At 39.7% G+C, this 21181-nt stretch overlaps 1 protein-coding gene across 4 annotated transcripts in view; it reads left to right on the top strand.

Moving 5' to 3' along the window:
- Window positions 1-11429, top strand: part of Zhx1 (zinc fingers and homeoboxes 1) — a 35781-nt gene extending 24352 nt beyond the window's left edge. For 3 of the 4 annotated variants that reach the window (XM_029565872.1, XM_029565873.1, XM_008838005.3), the window contains 2 exons: window positions 1906-4745; window positions 9574-11428. In XM_029565872.1, the coding sequence (XP_029421732.1) occupies window positions 2121-4742 (2622 nt within the window). In that variant the 5' untranslated portion in view covers window positions 1906-2120 and the 3' untranslated portion in view covers window positions 4743-4745; window positions 9574-11428. Of the gene's footprint in view, window positions 1-1905; window positions 4746-9573 lie in introns of all 4 variants that reach the window. The other variant, XM_008838003.2, reaches the window with a different exon arrangement.
- The last annotated feature ends 9752 nt before the right edge of the window (window positions 11430-21181 follow it).

The raw sequence follows: 21181 nt of genomic DNA, 5'->3' as shown, positions 1-21181 counted from the left end.
TACTGAGTCAGTGCATCTTCTCTTAAGGCCCTAATTTTGTTTCATAGTCTTTGAAGTGAACTCTTTTTTTCTTTACCTTATCTATGAAAAGGATGATGCTCATAAATGAAATTAGCTAGAAATTTTGGTGGCAAATATATGAGACTACTAGTTTTATTCATTTGAATATGGCTTAGACTTCAGAAACCATAAACCTCGACTGACTTAGCCTCAAATCTTTATAAATTCTTCAACTGCAATTTTATTAAAATGAATGCTTTTTTTTTGTCTTTTTTTTGAGACAGGGTCTCCTTGTAGCCCCAGCTGTCCTGGAACTCACTACGTAGACCAGGCTGGCCTCAAACAAAGATCCGCCTGCCTCTGCCTCCCAAGTGCTGGGATTAAAGGAGTGTGCCATCATGCCTGGCAAAATGAATGCCTTTTAATTTTAATAGTTTTTACTGAGATATAGTTCACATACTATGAGATTCACCCGTCTCAAGTCTATAGTTCAGTAATTTTCAAATAAATTTGTATGAGTGTAATTCATATTGCTTACTCAATATCAGTATTGTGAATTTCAGCTATTGTTGTTTATGGTAATGTCCTCAGACCCAGCTGGTTTTGAGGAACTATTTCTTGTCCCTGTTCATTCAATTTAATAAACACTTAGCGATTACCTGCTTGAGTGCTGGTTTCTTATATGCACTAGAGATGCTTACAAGAATGAGAGAGGTCAGCCAAAGTAGCTCAGCTGAGAGAGTGTTAGATGGAAGATATAAGGTCTTTTGCTTAGTCTAGAGTTTCAGAGACTGTTTTATCATAATAAAGTTGTTAATGGGAAAAAAGAATAGGGCATGGTGTTTTTAATAAGGAGCCCACAGGTGAAGGTAAGGAGCAGGAACAAATGCTAACAGTGGTCTCCTATAATGTGCTAAGTGCTGGACTAGAAAATAAATAGAAGTGATTTATAGTGCAGAAAGATGCCATATCAAGTAGACAAGTGTTCTGAAATAAAGTACAGCCTGAGCAAAGCTGTGAAAGTACATTGGATGTCCCTGGAATGACAAGTATTTCTGGTGTGTAGAAAACATAGGAACATAGAAGGAGGGAGAAAGATGGCAAGAGATGAGGCAGAAAAGTGAGGTTGGGACCAAAGAGTGAAGGGAACTGCATGCACCATAAGGAGCTTCAATTAATTCTGTTCTTTCAGTATTGGGGGTTCATATCAGAATGGTGAGCTTAGACATGTTTTATAAATTCTGATAGCACTGTATAGAATGATTAAATATAGTATTTCTGAAACATGGACCACTCATCTTCCATCTTTGCTATTTTTGCCGTACTTGAGCTAGCTTTTTTTTTTGGTCTTTTTGAGACAGGGTCTCCCTATGGCCCCAGCTGGCCTAGAACTCACTATGTAAACCAGACTGGCCTTGAACTCAGAGATCCATCTGCCTCTGCCTCCTAAGTGCTGGGACTAAAGGTGTGCACCACCATGCCTGGCTTTGAGCTTGCTTTTAAGTTAATGAGACAGACAGTAGGAAGACCTAACTAATGGACTGAATTTCCTAACACGCCACTGTTTTTGGTATCTGTGACTACTTTTTATACCTTTAAAGTTCCTTCCTTCTTAACAGATTGCTACTTTACACAGATACTAGTGACTTACTATAGCAGGCTCTTTCCCTCCTTTCTAATATCTAGCTGACTAAAAGATCCAAATAAACATGTTTGTTCTGACCCATAAATGCCTCATGCACCAACTTAGAGTCAGAAATCTATTTAGATTCTCAGAACATTTTTCCTGATTCTTGTGACGTTGTAGATCTTTATAACTAACTTGTGCAGCAGCTTAACGTAAGCAAAATATAACTGTGATATGATTAAGAATCAGTCACTCATTTTAAATTTATTTCAATGTAGGTGATTGGATTTGTGCTTCAAACATTTCAGCAGTTAAGCAGTATTTCATCTGCCAACAATAAGCTTTTTTGCACCATGCAAAAGCTGCTAATGAAACTTGAGCACAAAAGTGGACTTGAAGAACCAGAAGCCATTGTTTTTAAATGAAGAATTCTAAACAGTTTTAAGCCTCAGTGCTTTTAAATCACCACTAAGATTTTTCCCCTAACATCGAAATGGCAAGCAGACGAAAGTCAACAACACCTTGCATGGTCCTTGCCAGTGAGCAGGATCCAGACCTTGAGTTGATATCAGATTTAGATGAAGGTCCACCTGTCCTCACACCTGTAGAGAATGCCAGAGCAGAGAGTGTTTCCAGTGACGAGGAAGTTCATGAATCTGTGGAGTCTGACAATCAGCAAAATAAAAAAGTTGAAGGGGGCTATGAATGTAAATATTGTACTTTTCAAACTCCAGATCTAAATATGTTTACTTTCCATGTGGATTCAGAACATCCTAATGTAGTGCTCAATTCATCCTATGTTTGTGTTGAATGCAACTTTCTTACCAAAAGGTATGATGCACTTTCTGAGCATAATATGAAATATCATCCAGGAGAAGAGAATTTCAAGCTAACTATGGTGAAACGTAATAACCAGACAATCTTTGAACAAACAATAAATGATCTGACTTTTGATGGTAGTTTTGTTAAAGAGGAAAATACAGAACAAGTAGATGCCACAGACATTTCTTCTTCAGGAATCTCTATCAGTAAAACACCTATCATGAAAATGATGAAAAATAAGGCAGAAAACAAACGAATTACAGTCCATCATAACTCAGCTGAGGACAGTCCTGAAGAGAAAGAGAATGGAATCCAAGCAGACCGGGAAGAAAACGTAGAAAGTACAAGCACTTCAGCCTCCGAATCCAATACTAGTACCTCCACTGTCAATAGAATCCATCCGCATCCTGCTGGCACAGTAGTGACCCCTGCAGCTGTTCTTCCTGGACTAGCACAGGTGATAACTGCAGTATCTGCTCAGCAGAACTCGAACTTGATCCCGAAAGTCTTAATCCCTGTTAACAGCATTCCTTCCTACAATGCTGCATTGGATAACAATCCTCTTCTACTTAACACCTACAACAAATTCCCTTATCCTACAATGTCAGAAATTACAGTTCTTTCTGCTCAAGCAAAATACACAGAGGAACAGATCAAGATATGGTTTTCAGCCCAACGTTTAAAGCATGGTGTGAGTTGGACTCCTGAAGAAGTAGAGGAGGCAAGAAGGAAACAATTCAATGGAACAGTACATACTGTACCTCAGACCATAACTGTCATTCCTACACACATTTCCACAGGGAGTAATGGTTTACCATCTATTTTACAGACATGCCAAATAGTTGGTCAGCCAGGTCTGGTCCTTACTCAAGTAGCTGGAGCAAATACCTTGCCAGTAACAGCACCTATAGCCTTGACAGTGGCAGGGGTTCCAAATCAAACAAATGTACAGAAAAGTCAAGCACCTGCTACACAGCCTGCTACAGAAACAAAACCAGCCACAGCTGCAGTTCCATCTTCTCAGAATGTCAAACCTGAAACTGCACTAGTAAACCCTGATTCATTTGGTATTCGAGCCAAAAAGACTAAAGAGCAATTGGCAGAATTAAAAGTTAGCTACCTTAAAAATCAGTTTCCCCATGACTCAGAAATCATTAGACTTATGAAAATAACAGGCCTGACAAAAGGTGAGATTAAAAAATGGTTTAGTGATACAAGGTACAACCAGAGAAATTCAAAGAGTAATCAGTGCTTACACCTCAATAATGATTCCTCCACCACCATCATTATAGACTCCAGTGAGGAAACAGCAGAACCCCCTCCTGTGCTTCCTTCACAGCATAAACAATCCTGGAATCCCTTTCCGGACTTCGCACCCCAGAAATTTAAAGAGAAAACTGCAGAGCAAATTCGTGTCCTTCAGGCAAGTTTTCTCAACAGCTCTGTACTTACAGAGGAAGAATTGAATAGGTTAAGAGTGCAAACCAAACTTACCAGAAGAGAAATTGATGCTTGGTTTACAGAGAGGAAGAAATCAAAAGCTTTAAAGGATGAGAAAACAGATGTGGATGAAAACAATGCAGGTAGTTCCAAAGAAGAACCTGGAGAAACTTCTCCTGGAGATGAATCAGTTGCACCTAAGCCAGGAAATACAGGAAAGATATGTAAGAAAACTCCGGAGCAATTGCACATCCTTAAAAGTGCGTTTGTCCGAACACAGTGGCCATCACCAGAAGAGTATGACAAGTTGGCTGAAGAAAGTGGACTTGCGAGAACAGACATAGTCAGTTGGTTTGGGGACACCCGGTATGCTTGGAAGAATGGGAACTTGAAATGGTACTACTACTATCAAAGCTCCAATTCCAGCGGTATGAATGGCCTGTCTTCCCACAGGAAAAGAGGAAGAGGCAGACCCAAAGGACGGGGGAGAGGGAGACCACGTGGGAGGCCGAGAGGAGGCAAAAGAATGAACACCTGGGACAGGGTACCGTCGCTCATAAAATTTAAAACTGGAACTGCAATACTTAAGGATTATTACCTGAAGCACAAATTTCTTAATGAGCAAGACCTCGATGAACTTGTCAACAGATCACATATGGGCTATGAGCAGGTCAGAGAGTGGTTTGCAGAAAGACAGAGAAGATCTGAGTTAGGTATAGAATTATTTGAGGAAAATGAGGAAGAAGAGGAAGTTATTGATGATCAAGAAGAGGATGAAGAAGAAACAGATGATAGTGACACTTGGGAACCCCCACGACATGTGAAGCGGAAGCTTTCTAAATCAGATGACTGAAATGTAAGTTTTTAACCCTTAATATTTATCGTCAACCAGGTACATGTTTTAATAGTCAACACACTGTATCATTCATCTTCACTTCATGCATGCGTGTGTGCGTGTGTGTAGGCCAGAGGTTAGTATTAAATGTCTTTATTATTCTCCACCATATCTTTCTTTCCTTCCTTCCTTCCTTCCTTCCTTCCTTCCTTCCTTCCTTCCTTCCTTCCTTCCTCTTTCCTTTTTTTGACAGTCTCCCTGTAGCCCCAGCTGACCTGGAACATGCTATATAGATCAGGCTAGGCTGATTTAATAGAGATCCACCTACCTCTGCTTCCAAGTACTGGGGTTAAAGGTGTGTGCCACCATGCCTAGCTTCACCATATATATATTTTGGTCTTTTTGAGACAGGGTCTCCCTGTCGCCCCAGCTGTCCTGGAACTCACTATATAGACCAGGCTGGCCTTGAACTCACAGAGATCTGCCTGTCTCTGCCTCTCAAGTGCTGGGATTAAAGGCGTGTGCTGCTACGCCCAGCTTCCACCATATTTTTCAAGGCTGCATCTCTCACTGAACCTGGAGCTCACTGATTTGGTAAGACTAGATGGCCAGCAAGCTCCAAAGATCCTCCTGTCTCTGCCTTCCTGATTTACAGGTGTGTGCTGCCATGCCCAGAATGTGGGTTCTGAGGATCTGAACTCAGGTTCTCAAGTTTGCACAGCAAGCACTTCACTGTCCTGAAAAATCTCCCCAGTCCCTGTCTGCACTTTTGATAATTTTTTTTCTAAAACACTGTTGAGAGAATCAGGTGTCACTGGTATAGCTGTGAAATGTATGATCAGCATGTGTGGCTTGATTATTATATAGGATATGATGTCCTAATGTCCTTTTAGTTACTGATTTTTCATATAAAATGTTTTTGAGTTTGTGTCAAAGGAAAGTTACCTATCTGTAAGAAGGGAGACAGGAACCAAATACCAAGAATAATTTTTGTGAACTTCTCTACTAAGGCTTCATTTTTGCCTGTTTAAGGAAATAATTCAAAAACAAAAAGTAAAAAGAAGTGGAAAAGGAGAGATACTAAAGGAGAAACCACAGAGGAGAGTACTGTTTGGTCAAGAAAACCTGAGTAAAATTAGATTATTTTTTCTTCTTGTCTTTACCCTAAGTTTAGACTTTAGAGTTTGAAGTACATTATGCAGGGTTGAACAGATGGCTTAGTAGTTAAGAGCACTGGCCACTCTTTCAAAGGATCCAGGTTCTGTTTCTAGCACCTACATGGCAGCTAACAACTGTTCATAACTTCAGTTCCCAGGGATCTGATATCCTCTTCTGGCCTCTGCAGGCATTGCACACACATCCATGCAGGCAAAACACTGATACACATAAAAATAAATACATAAATAATTTTCAAAATAAAATGTATTATGTATTCAATATCTTTTTCTTTTAAAAGACAGAGGTGGGGCTGGAGAGATGACTTAGTGGCTAAGAGCTCTGGCTGCTCTTGCAGAAGACCTGAGTTTGGTTCCAACATCCACATGGCAGCTAACAACTATCTGTAACTCCAGTTCCAGGGGATCTGATGCCCACTTCTGACCTCCTTGGGCATTGCACAATATGAACGCACTTACATACATGCAGGCAATATACTCATACACATAAAATGAAAAAAAAAAAGAGAGAGGGGCCTGAGGCTGAAGAGATGGCTCAGTGGTTAAGAGCACTGGCTGCTCTTGCAGAGGACCCAGGTTCAGTTCCCAGCACCCACATGCTGCTTATACCTGTCCTTAACTCTAGTTCCAGCAGAATCTGAGGCCCTCTTCTGGCCTCTGTGGGCATTGCATACATGTAGGCAATAATAAATAATAAGATTAAAAAATAAAAATTTTAAAGGGGTCTGCTATAGGCCATATGTAAACTCATTTGTGTTTAGGTGGCATTTGTTATTGAGGAACTACAATAAAATGATTTATGTATGTCATAGAGATCAAAAGGTAGGTAACAGATTTGAGATTAAATTAGCTTAGTTACCCAAAATATCTTTTGTTCTTTGATAAGACAAACTTTCTACCAGTATAAGTACTATGTTTGGTTAAAAAAAAAAATTTTCCTGCTGAGTGTGGTGGCTCATGCCTATAATCCTAGCACTAAGAAACTGAGGCAGGAGAATTACAAGTTTGAGGCCAGCCTGGGATGCATAGCAAGACCCTCTCTCAAAACAAAATAACAAATCTCCATAGTCTTAGAAGTGCAAACAAATATGGTTTAAATTTGAAAAGTTTTGTCATGTTCGTTAATAGGTTATAGATAAAATTTTAATACAGTTGCAAATCAGTTACCTGTTTTGGAGTTAGGACTTGAATTATTTTTTTATTTATTTTTACAGTATTGAGAGCTGAATTAGGGCCTTGTTCATGCTAGGCAAGAACTCTCCACTAAGCTACATTCCCAGCCCAGGACTTCTGTTCTTAACACTTCTGGAATTCAAGAGCATGATTTTCTTATTCTCTGTTTTGGAGTGTTCCAGAATGAAAGCACACTGTTGAAAACAGTACAGTTCATGAAAGGCCTGAGTACGTCTCTCCATAGGCTAAATGGCCTCTTGCTGTCAGGAATCACTGTAGGTTCCTCAAATATATGAGAGGAAAGAGGTCTAGATGCTCATGATGATTTCACATCTGAGCACAGTTCCTTCTTCCCTTGGATTCTTACATCTCTAACCTGCTTTTATGTTGTCTTATTCTGCAAAGCATTTCTTTGAGCCTCCAATGGCTTCTTCGTCGTTTATTGGAGCAATTATTTATAGAGGCCTTAATATAAACTACACACTATTTTTCCTCACTAGCAGTTCTTTTTCAAGCATTCTTTCTATTAACATTCTTTTAAAATTTTTTATTTTCATTTTATGTGTATGAGTGTATTGTTTGCATATATGTAAGTGCACCCATGTCATGCATTGCCCACAGAGGTCAGAAGAGGGTGTTGGATCGTGTGTAACTGGAGTTACAGGTGGTTGTTAGCTGCCATGTGGATGCTGGGAATCGAACCCAGGTCCTCTGCAAGAGCAGCCAGTGTGCTTAACTCCCAGCCATCTCTCAAGCTCCTCATTAATGTTCTTAAGGCAGAAAAGAACAGATGAACACGCTATACCTATTTAAATAAACTGGAAAAATCATTTCAGGTTATAGAGTGTAATGTGATCATTTTAAGTCACAAGAAGCTCAAGATTCTGTACGGCATTATCTGAACAGCAGCTCTCTACCTCCTCATGTCAGAAAGCTTCAGGACAGGCTTTGTTCTGACCCAGATGCATAAAATATTTGTAATAGGCATTTTTTATTGCTAAATACAAGAATATGTATTCAGCCAAGATTAAATCAGCAAATTTGTTCCTGCAGTGAATTGTTATTGCAGCCTCTGTAGTAATTTTCTAGGAGCTGTAATTGTCTAAAAATAAGTGAACTTTTCTGTGAAGTTTATTCGGAGCTGACTTAAATTATGTAATGACATGGTTATAGATGCTAATTATGGTCATAAGAGTCACATAAGGCTAGTTTCCAAAAGTTTGCATTATATGTGGTATATGTGCTCACTGGGTTCATACAGAAGCATGTTCTGCTTTTAAAATACACAGAAGTCGGGGCTGGGAAAATGGTTCAATGGGTAAAGTGTTTGCCTGAGTTCAGATCCTCAGCACCCATCTAAGGGTAGGGGAGTGGAGACAGGTGGGTCTCTGAATTCACTGGACTAGTGTAGCTGAATCAGTGAGCTAGCTCCACTGGGTTCACTGAGAGACCCTGCCTCAAAAAATAAGGTGAAAGAAAATACCCAACACCTACCTGTGTCCTGCACATGTGTGTGTGCATACCCTCACATGCATGTGCATACAACGAATATGTATATAGCATGCACCATACACACAAGATTTAAGAAATACTCCGAAGTCTAAAATTATAAGACACATTAATTAACATGTTATTGTTGGTTTAACAAAATTTTTGTTTCGAAAGGCATTCAACATAGTTTTCCTCTTAAAAGTTTTATTTAAATATGGTTCAGCTTATTTAAAAAGTTACCAGGGCTGGAGAGATGGCTCATCAGTTAAGAGCACTTGTACTCTTCCAGAGGACTTGAGTTCAAGTCCCAGCATCCATATCAGATGGCTCACAACCACCTACAAGGTTCCAGGGGATGTAACACCTTCTTTAGCCTCCTTCAGGCATTATATATGTACACACACACACACACACACACACACACACACACACACACACACTACACATACAGAATTTTAAAATAATAATAAAAATAAATCTTTTAAAAAGTTATCAAAATCTTCCCAAAGTAGTTATTGCAAAACAAAGTACATATATATTTTTTGCACATCCAGCCTTGTGTATAAACAGAAAAACTATAGATCTTTAGACTTCATATATATATATTTTTTTGTCTTTTTGAGACAGGGTCTCTCTGTAGTCCCAGCTGGCCTGGAACTCACTATGTAGATCCGCCTGCCTCTGCCTCCCAAGTGCTGGGATTAAAGGCGTGCACCACCACGCCTGGCTAGACTTCATAATTTGTTTATTACAAGTGCTGACAATGACAATTATTATCACCTAATAATTTTCATAAATGATTACAGAAAGGCAATAAATGTCTAAAAGCAAATGTGGCATATGAAGAACATATGATTTACACAAAATATGTGAGATGTGGTAAGTGATTTCATTATCAAAGAAAACACAGGATGTATTTTGTAGATAATTGGTTATGATTTTTATTTTAAAAGCAAAAATTTTAAATACGGCTTTCTTTAAAGTTTCAGGGTTTTTGTTTTCTTTTATAGCTGCTTAAAATGTTGAAGGAGAGTCAGCTCTTCAACTCAAGATGTCTGAATTACTGTGAATGGGCCCAATCTTTGATGACACTGAAAATGCTTTGGGGCATACACACTCTCAAAAAACAGGATCCAATATCCAAAAGAAATGGAACTTAATGTGCCAAAGTTAAACTACTGCAGTTGTTGGAAGTTCTGCAATGTAAATAGAACACTAATTAAAAAACAACTTGTAAAAAGTGACATTTTAATACAGCTCATTTTTATTCCGGTAGGATAGAGATGCAAATCTTCAGCTTTCTAAGGGGTTAATGACCACTAAAGCTTGTCCTCATATTTAGCCCAGCTTCCTGCTGTGTGTCCAGTATGATGGGCTGTATTGCCTCTATGCTTTGACATGTGATTAAGCTTATAGCTTTGAGTGACCAAACATTTTACAGAGTAAAAACTGTTAGAAATGGAAAAAACCAAATCCTAATTTACTTCTGTGTCTTATTTATCAGATCCTATGCCAAAATTTTAAATTGTGCTTGGGCTTATTTGTGTAAAAGTGGCCTATTTGCACGTTGGAACAGTAAGATTCTGTAGTGTTGCCAGCCCTTAATGATTGGATGGATCTTTCATTAAACACACCTATGTATACCACTGTTTCCTCATGTAATACTTTAGTTCCTTTTTTCATTAGAGGCTGGTTTGCTTTTTATTAAACTGAAGGTACTACCCAAGAAGGGAAAAATGAAAAAACAAAACCACAAGACGTTGAATAAAGTGAAACATATTGTACCAAAAAAAATGTGAACAAGTATAACATAATAAAATATATGTAAGTGTTTTCTTACAATTGTGGAAATCAGAAATATTGGAAAATTCTGATCTGACACCTATATTTCAGAATTACCTTTTGGCGAAATTCTAACTTGTGTAACAATTTCAGTGAATAGAGAAGGAAAATTCTGAACTGATCCTAATGAGTTAAAAGTTAGCTTTCACTTGTGAATGATGGCCTTGTTAGCTGGTAACTCTTGCCAATCAGGAGTTCTAAAGTCCCTCCGAGTTTATAAACTGTCAAGACAGATGCTGTCCTTCATGTTGGGAAGGACCCTTCCTTTTGTGATCATAGGACCATTTTTCAAAATGTGCTTTCCTCATAGAACAAATGTCCAGTTTAATTAGATATGGTCTTTTGAAATGTTTTTCTGAATGATCACATATAGTGGGTTTGGCCAGTTTACTTTATCTAATTTAATGATTAATAAATATTAAGCTCTTGGTTAAATTTTTGTCAGCTAATGAAGATGTTATGAAAAAGCCTTGACTCTGCATGCTGCTTTCATTTTTATAAACTTTGTATTTTTTAACTATAGCTTTATTAGCAATCCCAAATGCTACAGTTTGCTGGTTTCTTCAGGCAGCTGGCTTTGTGGGCGGCTTTTTCATACTACTGTTCACTTTTTTAAAAAGAAGCAATGTAAAGACTGTAACAGTTGAATGCACTAAACTGTTTTTTCTTTTACACATTTAAAAACTTCTTAAAGTACTCTGTATTATAATGATTAAATCGCTCCCCTTTTTAAACCATTGCTAATGTGGTCTGACTATTATTTGACAGAATTTTAATGTTCTCAGAATCAGAAATGTCAAGTAATGGAGGCAAGCTTTTGAATATATTTATGGTTCCTTTGCAATATGTTGACTCTGTATAGTTGTAAATAATATTAGTGATTTTCCCAGCTCTTTTGTAGGCTTGATTAAATTCTGCTCTGATGTTTGTTAGCTTTCGAATATACTTATCTGACAGAGCAAAAGAACCTTTCTCTCCTGGTTGATTGTGTTCTTGAAAACAAAATAAAAGTTAGCAGTGATTAGCAGTTTTCAGTGATTTTTTTTCCTGTTTTACCAAGCCAGTTTAAAAAATTCTGGTGAAATAGACGTAAAATTTGCCGTTATACTAATTTTAAGTATACAGTTTAATGGCACTAAATTATATTTACAGTGTTGCACAACCAGCACTTATTTCCAAAAATTTTCAGCACCCCATACAGAAATTTGTAGCTATTAAGCAATAACTCCACATTCCCCCCATTCCCCTAGTAACCTCTGATCTACTTTTCTGTCCTTGTGAATTTCCCTAGTCTTGGTATTTCAAGTAAGTGGAATCATACAGGTTTTCCTTTTGTGTCTGCCTTATTTTACTTAGCATAATGTTTTCAAGGTCATCCATGTTGTGACTTATATCAGAACTTTCCCTTTTGATGGCTGAATTATATTTCCTTATGTGCTAATTTTTGACTATCCCCTCATCTGTTAATTGACAGACACTAGGTTGTTTCTACCTTTAGCATATGTTTAATTTTTTTTTTTTAGATAGAGTCTTGCTATTAATATATATAGCCCAGGCTGGTCTCAAACTCACTGTTGCTCAGGTTGGCTTTGAACTCACAATCTTTTTGCTTCAGCCTTCTGAGTTGCTAGGGTTACAGGAGTGCACCAACATACCTAGCATTATAACTGCTTGCTTAACTTTATGAGGAATCACCAAATTCATTTACACAGTGCTAAAATGTTTTCCACGTTATTAATACATTTTCCACTTAACTAGCAATGTCAAGGGGTTCTAGTTTCTCCCATCTTTGTCCATACCTTTTATTTTCAGTTTTAAAATTTACTATATAAAGCTGGGCATGATGGCACATACCTTTAATCCCAGCACTTGGGAGGAACGGACAGGCAGATTTCTCTTAAGATCGTGGCCAGCCTGGTCTACACAGTGAGTTCCAGGCCAGCTGGGGCTACAGGGAGACTCCATCTCAAAAAGACCAAAAAAAGGTTATTATATAATGTAGTAAACCTAAAGTAGAGAACAAAAATGATAGCCACCTTAGTGGGTGAAATATTTTATGGTGTTTTAAAAAATATAATTTTTATTTTATGTATATGAATGTATTGCCTGCATGTAAGTGCACCCATGTTGTACAATGCCCACAGAGGTCAGAAGGGGGCGTTAGATTCCCCTGGAATGAGTTATAGATGGTTGTTAGCTGCCATGTGGTGCTGGGAATCAAACCTGAGGCCTCTGCAAGAGCAGCCAGTGCTCTTAATGACTGAGCCATCTCTCCAATCCCTATTTTCCTATTTTATTGAGACAGGGTCTCATATAACTTAGGCTGGCTTTGAACTCACCACGTAGCCAAGAATGACCTTGAATTCCTGAACCCCCTGCCCCTCTACCTCTCAAGTACTGGGATTAAAGGCATGTTCTACCACATCTGCTTGTTCAATATTTTCTTTTTCTTTTCTTCTCTTTTTTTTTTTTTTTTTTTTTTGGACAGGGCCTCCCTGTAACTCCAGTTGACCTGAAACTCACTATGTAGACCAGGCTGGCCTCAAACTCACAGAGATCCGCTTGCCTCTGTCTCCCAAGTGCTGGGATTAAAGCTGTGCACCACCATGCCTGGCCTCAGTATTTTCTGTTTTATGGGACTTGTTTTTATTATAAAAAATTATTATGTGCATTATGTGTGTCTATGTTTAGGTCTGTGCACATGAGTGCAGGTGCCTTCAGAGGCCAGAAGAGTGCATCAGATCCCACGGAACTGGAGTTAAAGGTGGCTGTGAGCTATCCAGTGTGGGTGCTGGGAACTGAATTTGGGGCCTCTGCAAGAGCAGTGTACTCTTAATCACTGAACCACCTATAGAGGTGCCTTTGTAGAAAATAACCATTGTGAGCAATGAGAATTGGTTGTAATTTCCCATTGGGTAGGTTGTATTTTCACTTTATTGGTAATTCACAAATTTTCAGTTTTCCTTAAGTCCAGTTTTCTATTCTTTGCTGCTCACACTTTTGCTATCATGTCTGAAAGCCACTGTCAAGTTCAATCCATGTATTTTCTTCTAAGAGTTTTATGGTTTGGATTCTTGTATTTAGGTTGTTTAATCATTTCTAGTTAGTTCTGTGTATTGTATGAGGTAAGGAGTCCAATTTCATTCTGGTTTTTGTTTTGGAATTTTTTTTTTTTTAACGCATACAGCCTGGTGTGGTGGCATACACCTTTAATCCCAGCACTTGGGAGGCAGAGGCAGGTGGATATCTGTGAGATCAGGCCAGCCTGGTCTACATAGGGAGTTCCAGACTAGCTAGGGCCACAGGGAGACCCCATCTCAAAAAAAATCTTACAGAAATTTTTTATCATACAAAACAATGAATTTTATTGTGACGTTGTAAAAAATATTATATTTATTTATTACTTGTTTAGTATTTAGTGCACAGATTGGTGTGGAGGATAGCATGTGGGAGTCAATTCTGTTTCCACTGTGTGGGTTCTGAACATGGAACTCAAGTCATCAGCTTGGCAGTAAGTGCCTTTACTAGCTGAGCTGGCTCACTGCACCATTAGATGTTTTTGTACATATGCATCATCATACCCTGTTCATATTTGTCCCTCATCATACTTCCTCCCCACCTCTTGCTGGTCCCTTTTTTCCACACAGACAATCCCTCTTCTGCTTTCGTGTCACATATATAAATCTGCATTCCATATGAGAGAAAATATGCAATATTTTGCCTTTTCCCCAATTATCCTCTTGTTCCCCCTTTCCTCTCCCTTTAGGCCTCTTCCTTCCCCTTGTGGTCCCCCTTCTACTTTCATATTATAGATGTGTGTGATTATGTCAGATATAAGATAGATAGAAAGAAAGAAAGAAACATATATGTATATGGTCATGTCATAGATAGATAGGTAGGTAGGTAGGTAGATAGATAGATACACATATTTGTATTTAAAGCTAGATGCTGCTTGTGAGAGAAAGCAGGCAATATTTTCTGAGCCTTTTTAATTTAATTTAATTTATTTTATTTTGTTGGTCTTTTTGAGACAGGGTTTCCCTGTAGCCCCAGCTGTCCTGGAAGTCACTATGTAGACCAGGCTGGCCTTGAACTCACAGAGATCTTCCTGCCTCTGCCTCCCGAGTATGTCACCATGCCCGGCTTGCCTTTCTCATTTTAACATGACAACCTCCACTTCCATCCATTTTCCAGAAAATGACATGATTTCATTATTTATAGCTGAGTAAAACTCCATTGTGTATATAGTCCAAATTTTTTAAATCTATCCATCTATTAATGGGTATCTAGGCTGTTTATATAACTTGGCTATTGTGACTAGTACAGCAATGGGTGTTGAAGTATTTCTGTGGTATGTGACTTAGATTTCTCTGGGTGTATATACCTGGGAATAGTATATGGTAGGTAAATATTTAAAAATTTTTATGTGTGTCATGTATGTGTATGTGTGTGAATGTAGGCATGTATGTACCATGGCACGTGTGTGCACAGGTCAGAGGACAACTCTCAGTAGTTAGTTCTCTTCTTCCATTTTGTGGAAACCAAGGAACAGACTCAGGTTGTCATGCATATATGTAAGCGTCTCTAAGTGGTTAGCCATCTAGCCAGTCAACCCTATGTTTAGTTCTTTGAGGAACCTCCCTACTGATTTCCATAGTAGTGGCACCAGTTTACATCCACCAGCAGTGAGTAAGGGTCTCTTTCCTTACATCATCTCTGGCCCCCAGGATCCTCCTGTTTCTGCCTCTCCACTGTTGGGATTTCAGGCAAGGCAAGTGCCACTACACTTGGCTTTTATTATTATTATTAATTATATGTGGTTCTGAGGATCAAACTTGGGTCTTTATGCTTGACAAGAACTTTACCACGCCATCTACCCAGCCCCACATTAAAGTCTTTGACACACAGGAATTCATTATTTTGTACAGGGTGAGATAAAGATCTAGTTTCATTCTTACACATGTAGATAATCAGTTTTCCTAGCCATTTCCAATTTCATTCTTTTACATTTGATAATCTCTTTGTCTGAGAACCATCTGTTGAAGCAACTATTATCCCTCCATGGAACAAACTTTGCACCCTTATCAAAAATTAATTGACTAGGTGGGTATGGTTGTACATGTAAGTCTACAGAGTCTACCATGTGTCTACAGAGGCCAGAAGAGGATATCAGATCCCCTGCTGATGTTAGTGGAATTGCTTTCTTACTTTCCCTTTTGAATTGTCCCTTGCTAGTGTATGAAAACACAATTCATTTTGTTTGTTGATCTTATAAGTTGAAACTTTGCCCAGTTCATTTATTAGATATCCCAGCTCTCTTGTGGATTCCTTGGAATTGTTTATACATAGGATCATGTCTGTGAATAGATGTCCTTTTCAGTTTGGATGCCTTTTTAAAATTTTCCTCACCTAATTTCTTTGGCTACAACTCCTAATATGTTGTAAAAAAGAAAAGAGAACCGAGAACTGTTTTGTTTACAGGCACGCTATACTTTCACCAACCCTTAGGAAGTGGAAACTGGAGGCCTGAAGTCAGATTGAATTACATAGCAAATTCCAGGCAAGTGTGAACTACAGAAAGAGACATGGTCTTAAAAAACAAAGAAAGAAAAGAAAACAGAAAAAGATGAGTGGGGAGAGCCATATTCCAGTCTTTGACCATTGCTGGGGCTCTAAAACGTTGAAGAACCACATCAAAAGCTTAGTGTCTTCCTGTACTCATACATATAAAAATAATAAGTACATTTATTTTTGTTTTGTTTTTTTGAGACAGGGTCTCCCTATAGCCCCAGCTGGCCTGGAACTTGCTATGTAGACCAGGCTGGTCTAGAACTCACAGAGATATGCCTGCCTCTGCCACCTGAGTGCTGGGTATGTGCCACCACACCCAGCTTCCTGTTCTTTTCTGTACATACATCTTGCTCTGGGCATGTGTGTGGCTTTCTAAATTTTCCCAAATACACAAAAACTCCAGAATATCTAATTTTCCAAAGAATCTTCCTCCAGTTTTTCTCTTCTGGCCTTTGTGGTGTGTTTCATGACTTGACTAATCATCTGCCCCAAGAATTTGCAGGCAGTTCCTTGCAGTGCTTTCAAGCAGTGCACACTGCATTTTAGTCCAAATTCCAGGTCATGCAAAAAAAAAAAAAAAAAAAAGTCCTTTTGCAGCCCCCTCACAGGTTAGAATGGACATGCTTAATAATTTGTAATTAGGTCTCTTCTGGATCCAGGGGGAAGGACCCCATACTAAGACTATAGAGTGATTATTATTTGTCCTCTCCTTAAAATAGAAGTTTTTTTTTTGTTTTTTTTTCTTTTTTTTTGGTCTTTTTTAGACAGGGTCTCCCTGTAGCCCCAGCTGTCCTGGAACTCACTATGTAGACCAAAAAAAAAGTTTTTTGAGGGAAAGGGTTTTTTATTTTAAAAAATTTTTTTTTTTTTTTTTTTTAGAAAATTTATGTGTATGTGGGGCTGGAGAGATGGCTCAGCAGTTAAGAACATGGGCTGTTCTTGCAGAAGACCCAGGTTCGAATCCCAGCACCCACATGGCAGCTAACAACTGTCTGTAACTCCAGTTCCAGGGGCTCTGACAGCCTCTTCTGTCCTCCGCAGGCATTGCACGACACGGGTGCACTTATCTACATGCAGGCAATACACACATACACATAAAATAAAAATAATATTTTAAATTTATGTGTATGTGGCCATGTATGCAGTACCTGTGGAGGCTAGAAGAGGGCATCAGATTCCCTGAAACTGGAGTTACTGGTGGTTGTTAGCCACCATTTGGGTGCTCATGGGAACTGAACTCTGGTCCTCTGTAAGAGCTGCCAGGGTTCCTAACTCTGATCTATCTCTCTAGCCCCAAGAGTAAGGATCTTGTCTTTCTTATCACTGTGTCCTTCACTCTGAAAACTGTTCTTGGCTTACAGCAGATACTTAACAAATTCTGGTTGAATCAGTGAATGGATCTACTATAAAAATTTGCAGAATGTGGGAAATATATGTATGCATGAGCTCAAAATTTAATGTTATGTTGGTAAATTATCCATGAGAATTAGTGGGGGTGACTCTCATACCAGAAATGGAAGAAAAAGTTTTGATCAAAAGAAACGAGGGGGCAGCAAGATGGCCCAGTGGTTTAAGGCTAAACCTGATGACCTGGGTTTGATCCTGGAGCCCCACATGATGGAAGGAGGAACCAACCCCCACAAGTTGTCCTCTGAGCTCCACACACACACTGTGGCATTCATGTGCCACCCCAATAAATAAACGTTAGAAAGTTATTTGAAGAAACAAAAAGATGGAAAAGCAGAAAAATACTTACAAATCTCCATATCAGCCAAAACTGCTTGGGTCAGAAAAGGAAAAGGAGAGATGTGATTCCTCTGTGGAAGGAGATTTTAGATTACTAAGTGCTGAAGTTCTCCATTCAGCCCTGCTACTTACTTTTCTTGTCACTGTGACAGAAACAAGGGAGGAATGTTTTACTCTGGTTCATGGTCTCAGAGAGATTTCAGCTTGTCCTGCAAGAAAAGTGTTACAGCAGGAAGTCTTGGCTGGAGTATGTGGTGAAGTTTTTCACGTCTTAATGGACCAGGAGGCCAAGATCTTGGGCAGGAACCAAAAGCTGATATAGCCTTCAAAGGCCTACTCACTTCCTCCAGCTAGACCCTACCTAAAGGCTCCACAAGTTGGGAACTAAGCATTCTGAGAATGAATCAGCGGAGTACATTTCACATTCAAAGTGTAACTCCAGCACAGTATCAAAATCTGTAATGAAATAATTTAGTTGTGCCCATGTTTATCATCTGTCTTCCCCACATGTGTGTGGGCTTTATGACAGCAGGGCTCATGAATGACAGATCCTGAGCTCCTGGCACAGAGCTGCATGCACAGGCCATGAGATACATAGAATACTGCAGAGAATTCATAAATGAGTACTGTGTGCAATGCAGTTTAGATGAATCCACTCAACAGAGTCAGGGCTTACTAGGTGTCAGACACTGTGCTTTGTGCTAAACACAGAGATGAGTGATGCAGTCCTTGCCTAGAATGAGCTTGTGGTGTGGCGTACTGGAAGTGGTTGACTAGTGAACATGGGACAAAAAAGTGAGCCCAAACTCCAGCTGCAGGGAATGTAAAGTGCCCTGGAAGAGAGAGCACAAGGTTGCTCTATGAACCTGGTCAAGGCCAATGGGAGCCAGGCTCGGGGTCAGGAAAGGCTTCTGGGAATAGTTGGATAGATAAAGGGCAGGGGTGGGGGCATTCTGATAAAGGAAATGGTGAGCAGGTATGGGGCAGGGCTGGGAAGGTTGCAGGAAGAAATATGGGGTACAGGATGGGTATATTCACTATCATGACTGGGAGAAGCTTTCACAGGGAAATACTGGCTCTACCCTCCCCCCCGAACTCACAGATAGGACATGAATACAAGACCCAAGCTGAGAAGCATTTTTGCTGCCTTTTTTGGTGCTCTGGTGCTCCTCCCTTTCGATTCATTCAACAGGCATTGATTGAGCTGTCCTGGGCCAAGCCCTGTCAGGGGACTGGGTTTACAAGAGTGAAAGATACCACATCTAACCTTCCCACAGTCCACTGTGTGTGAAATGCCACAGTGGGGAATTACAGAGCAGGGGAACTAGTGTTGTCTGAAGAAGGTGGCAGCTGCCTTGTGATGGGCAACTCAACCAGGCACCTCAATAAAAAATCAGACCTTTGTAGATACAAAACTATAGAAACAGTTTTTCAAAAATCACAACCAAACAATTTAATGGTTTCAGAATTCCTATTTACTCCCTAACACTAACGCCTGCATTTCCTAAGGATATAAGATGGTTTTAACTGTCATACCGTGTCTAATGTCCTGTTTTATTGCTTTACTGGCATGGGGCCTATCAAGTTAGGCAATGGTTTGCAACTTAGGTTCCCAGAACCTGAGCCCTCAGGAGCAATAGGGCATTCAAATGTATTATTGGGAAAGTCCCAATTCTTTTTTAAATTTATTTTTTTTAACTTTATGTGTATGCGTGTAATGCCTGCATGAAGGTGGGTACACCAGTGTCATGAAATGCCTGTGGAGGTCAGACGAGGGCATAGGATCCCCTGGAACTGGAGTTATGGATGGTTGTTAGCTACCATGTGGGTGCTAGGAATCGAACCTGGATCCTCTGCAAGAGCAGCCAGTGCTCTTTACCGCTGAGCCATCTCTCCAGCCCCCAAAGTCCCAATTCTGTTTACGGTTTGCCATCTTCCATGTTCCCAGACAGCTTCCACTTTCAACTGGAATTCTATCATGCAATTATTAGTTAATAAATACAGCTTTATTTTGTACACAGATCTTCCACAACTGTGAGAGGAAAGTAACAGAAAAGGTTCTTTGTGGTAAAAGGTTGGAAACCTCTGAGCCTAGGCATCTTGAGTCCAAAGGACAAACAACTATCATCTACACACACCAAGCCCTCTCAGAAGAATCTCTAGCTCAGTTGTTAGACCAGGAGAAGGCTAGACCTAGCAAGCCTCAGAACAGGAGAGGGCAGAAATTCCCACAGTTTTCATAAAGTAAAAGCTAAAAGCAATCCTTGCCTGCCTTTACTCTGCTCTTTCTGTTCCTGGAATGGCAATTTTGAATGAACACATGTCACCCTCTGGCCATCTGACAAGTACTTTACGTGCATTACTTTAATACCCACTTCAGACATTGGGCTATACAGCTAGTGAACTGTGATCATGAAACCAGAAGAATGTGGCTCTTGCAGCCCCTCAATATTATGTTGTATTACCTTCTCTGCTAAGACAGGGCCTATGTGAATTACGACAAATAGCTCTACCTTCTTCGGACCTCATTGCTTCTCAGTAATCTGAATTTTTTCTTTTTCTGTAGTATCCAAATTTTTCTTACTATAGAGCATTACATTTCTGATGAGATAACAGCTATTGAAAAATGGACTTCCTCTGGATGAATTTATCAGTAGCTAATGCCTGGAAGCTGCATAATGTAGCCTCTTGATCAAGGCTGTTGAATAAATGGCTTGGTTCTACATTTTATGAGTTATCAGAAATGGATTTTGAAACCTGGGGAGGAGGTGGCTTAGGTTCCCCTGTATTAGTGTATAAATTAGAAAACTGAGTTGAATAATGAACCCTGAAAGGCAAATGGTGGAAGAGGGGCTGGTGAGTGTAAGGGTAAATAGAAAAACCAGGGGTAAACTGTTACCAGCTGTGTATTAACAGCAATACTGTGTTGTAGCAATACTGGCCAGTGTTTTGTCCATGATCTCCGCTTTCTAGAGTCAAGAAATTTCTTGAAGGGCTAAAAATTCTAATGTTAGTCTGATCAAGCCCTTAAATTTCTGTTTGTTTTATAAATGCGTGAATCGGTTTGTCGCTGTTATTGGTGGTGACGTCTCTTTGGGGACGCAGGGCTTCTGTACGTCCCAGATCCTTAGCCAGGTAACTCATTTTGGGCGAGTTTACTGGACCTCTTCAAGCCCCAAGATCTTCATTTGCAGAATAGGAATTACTGTGCCTTTCACGTTGTTGTTGAGAGAAGACACATAAGACAGGTACTTAAACCGGGACCCGTACTTTCTGAGGGCCACTGGTAAAGACTACTCTCTCCCGCTCCTGACACGGAGAAGCCAAACCTTGTTCTGAGAACGAGTGTTGAGCTCCACTAGGACCTCCCCATGCGGGCACTGCCCACACCCGCGCGAAGACTACCAATCCCAGCATGCTGCGCTCCGGCCGGCCGCCCACCGCTTCCCGGCGGGGAGC

This window comes from Nannospalax galili, unplaced genomic scaffold, assembly GCF_000622305.1.
Source record: "Nannospalax galili isolate Female #2095 unplaced genomic scaffold, S.galili_v1.0 scaffold17, whole genome shotgun sequence".
Classification (NCBI taxonomy): Eukaryota; Metazoa; Chordata; class Mammalia; order Rodentia; family Spalacidae; genus Nannospalax; species Nannospalax galili.
Note: the sequence above shows the minus strand (reverse complement) of the source record. Positions and strands in the feature narration are given on the sequence as shown.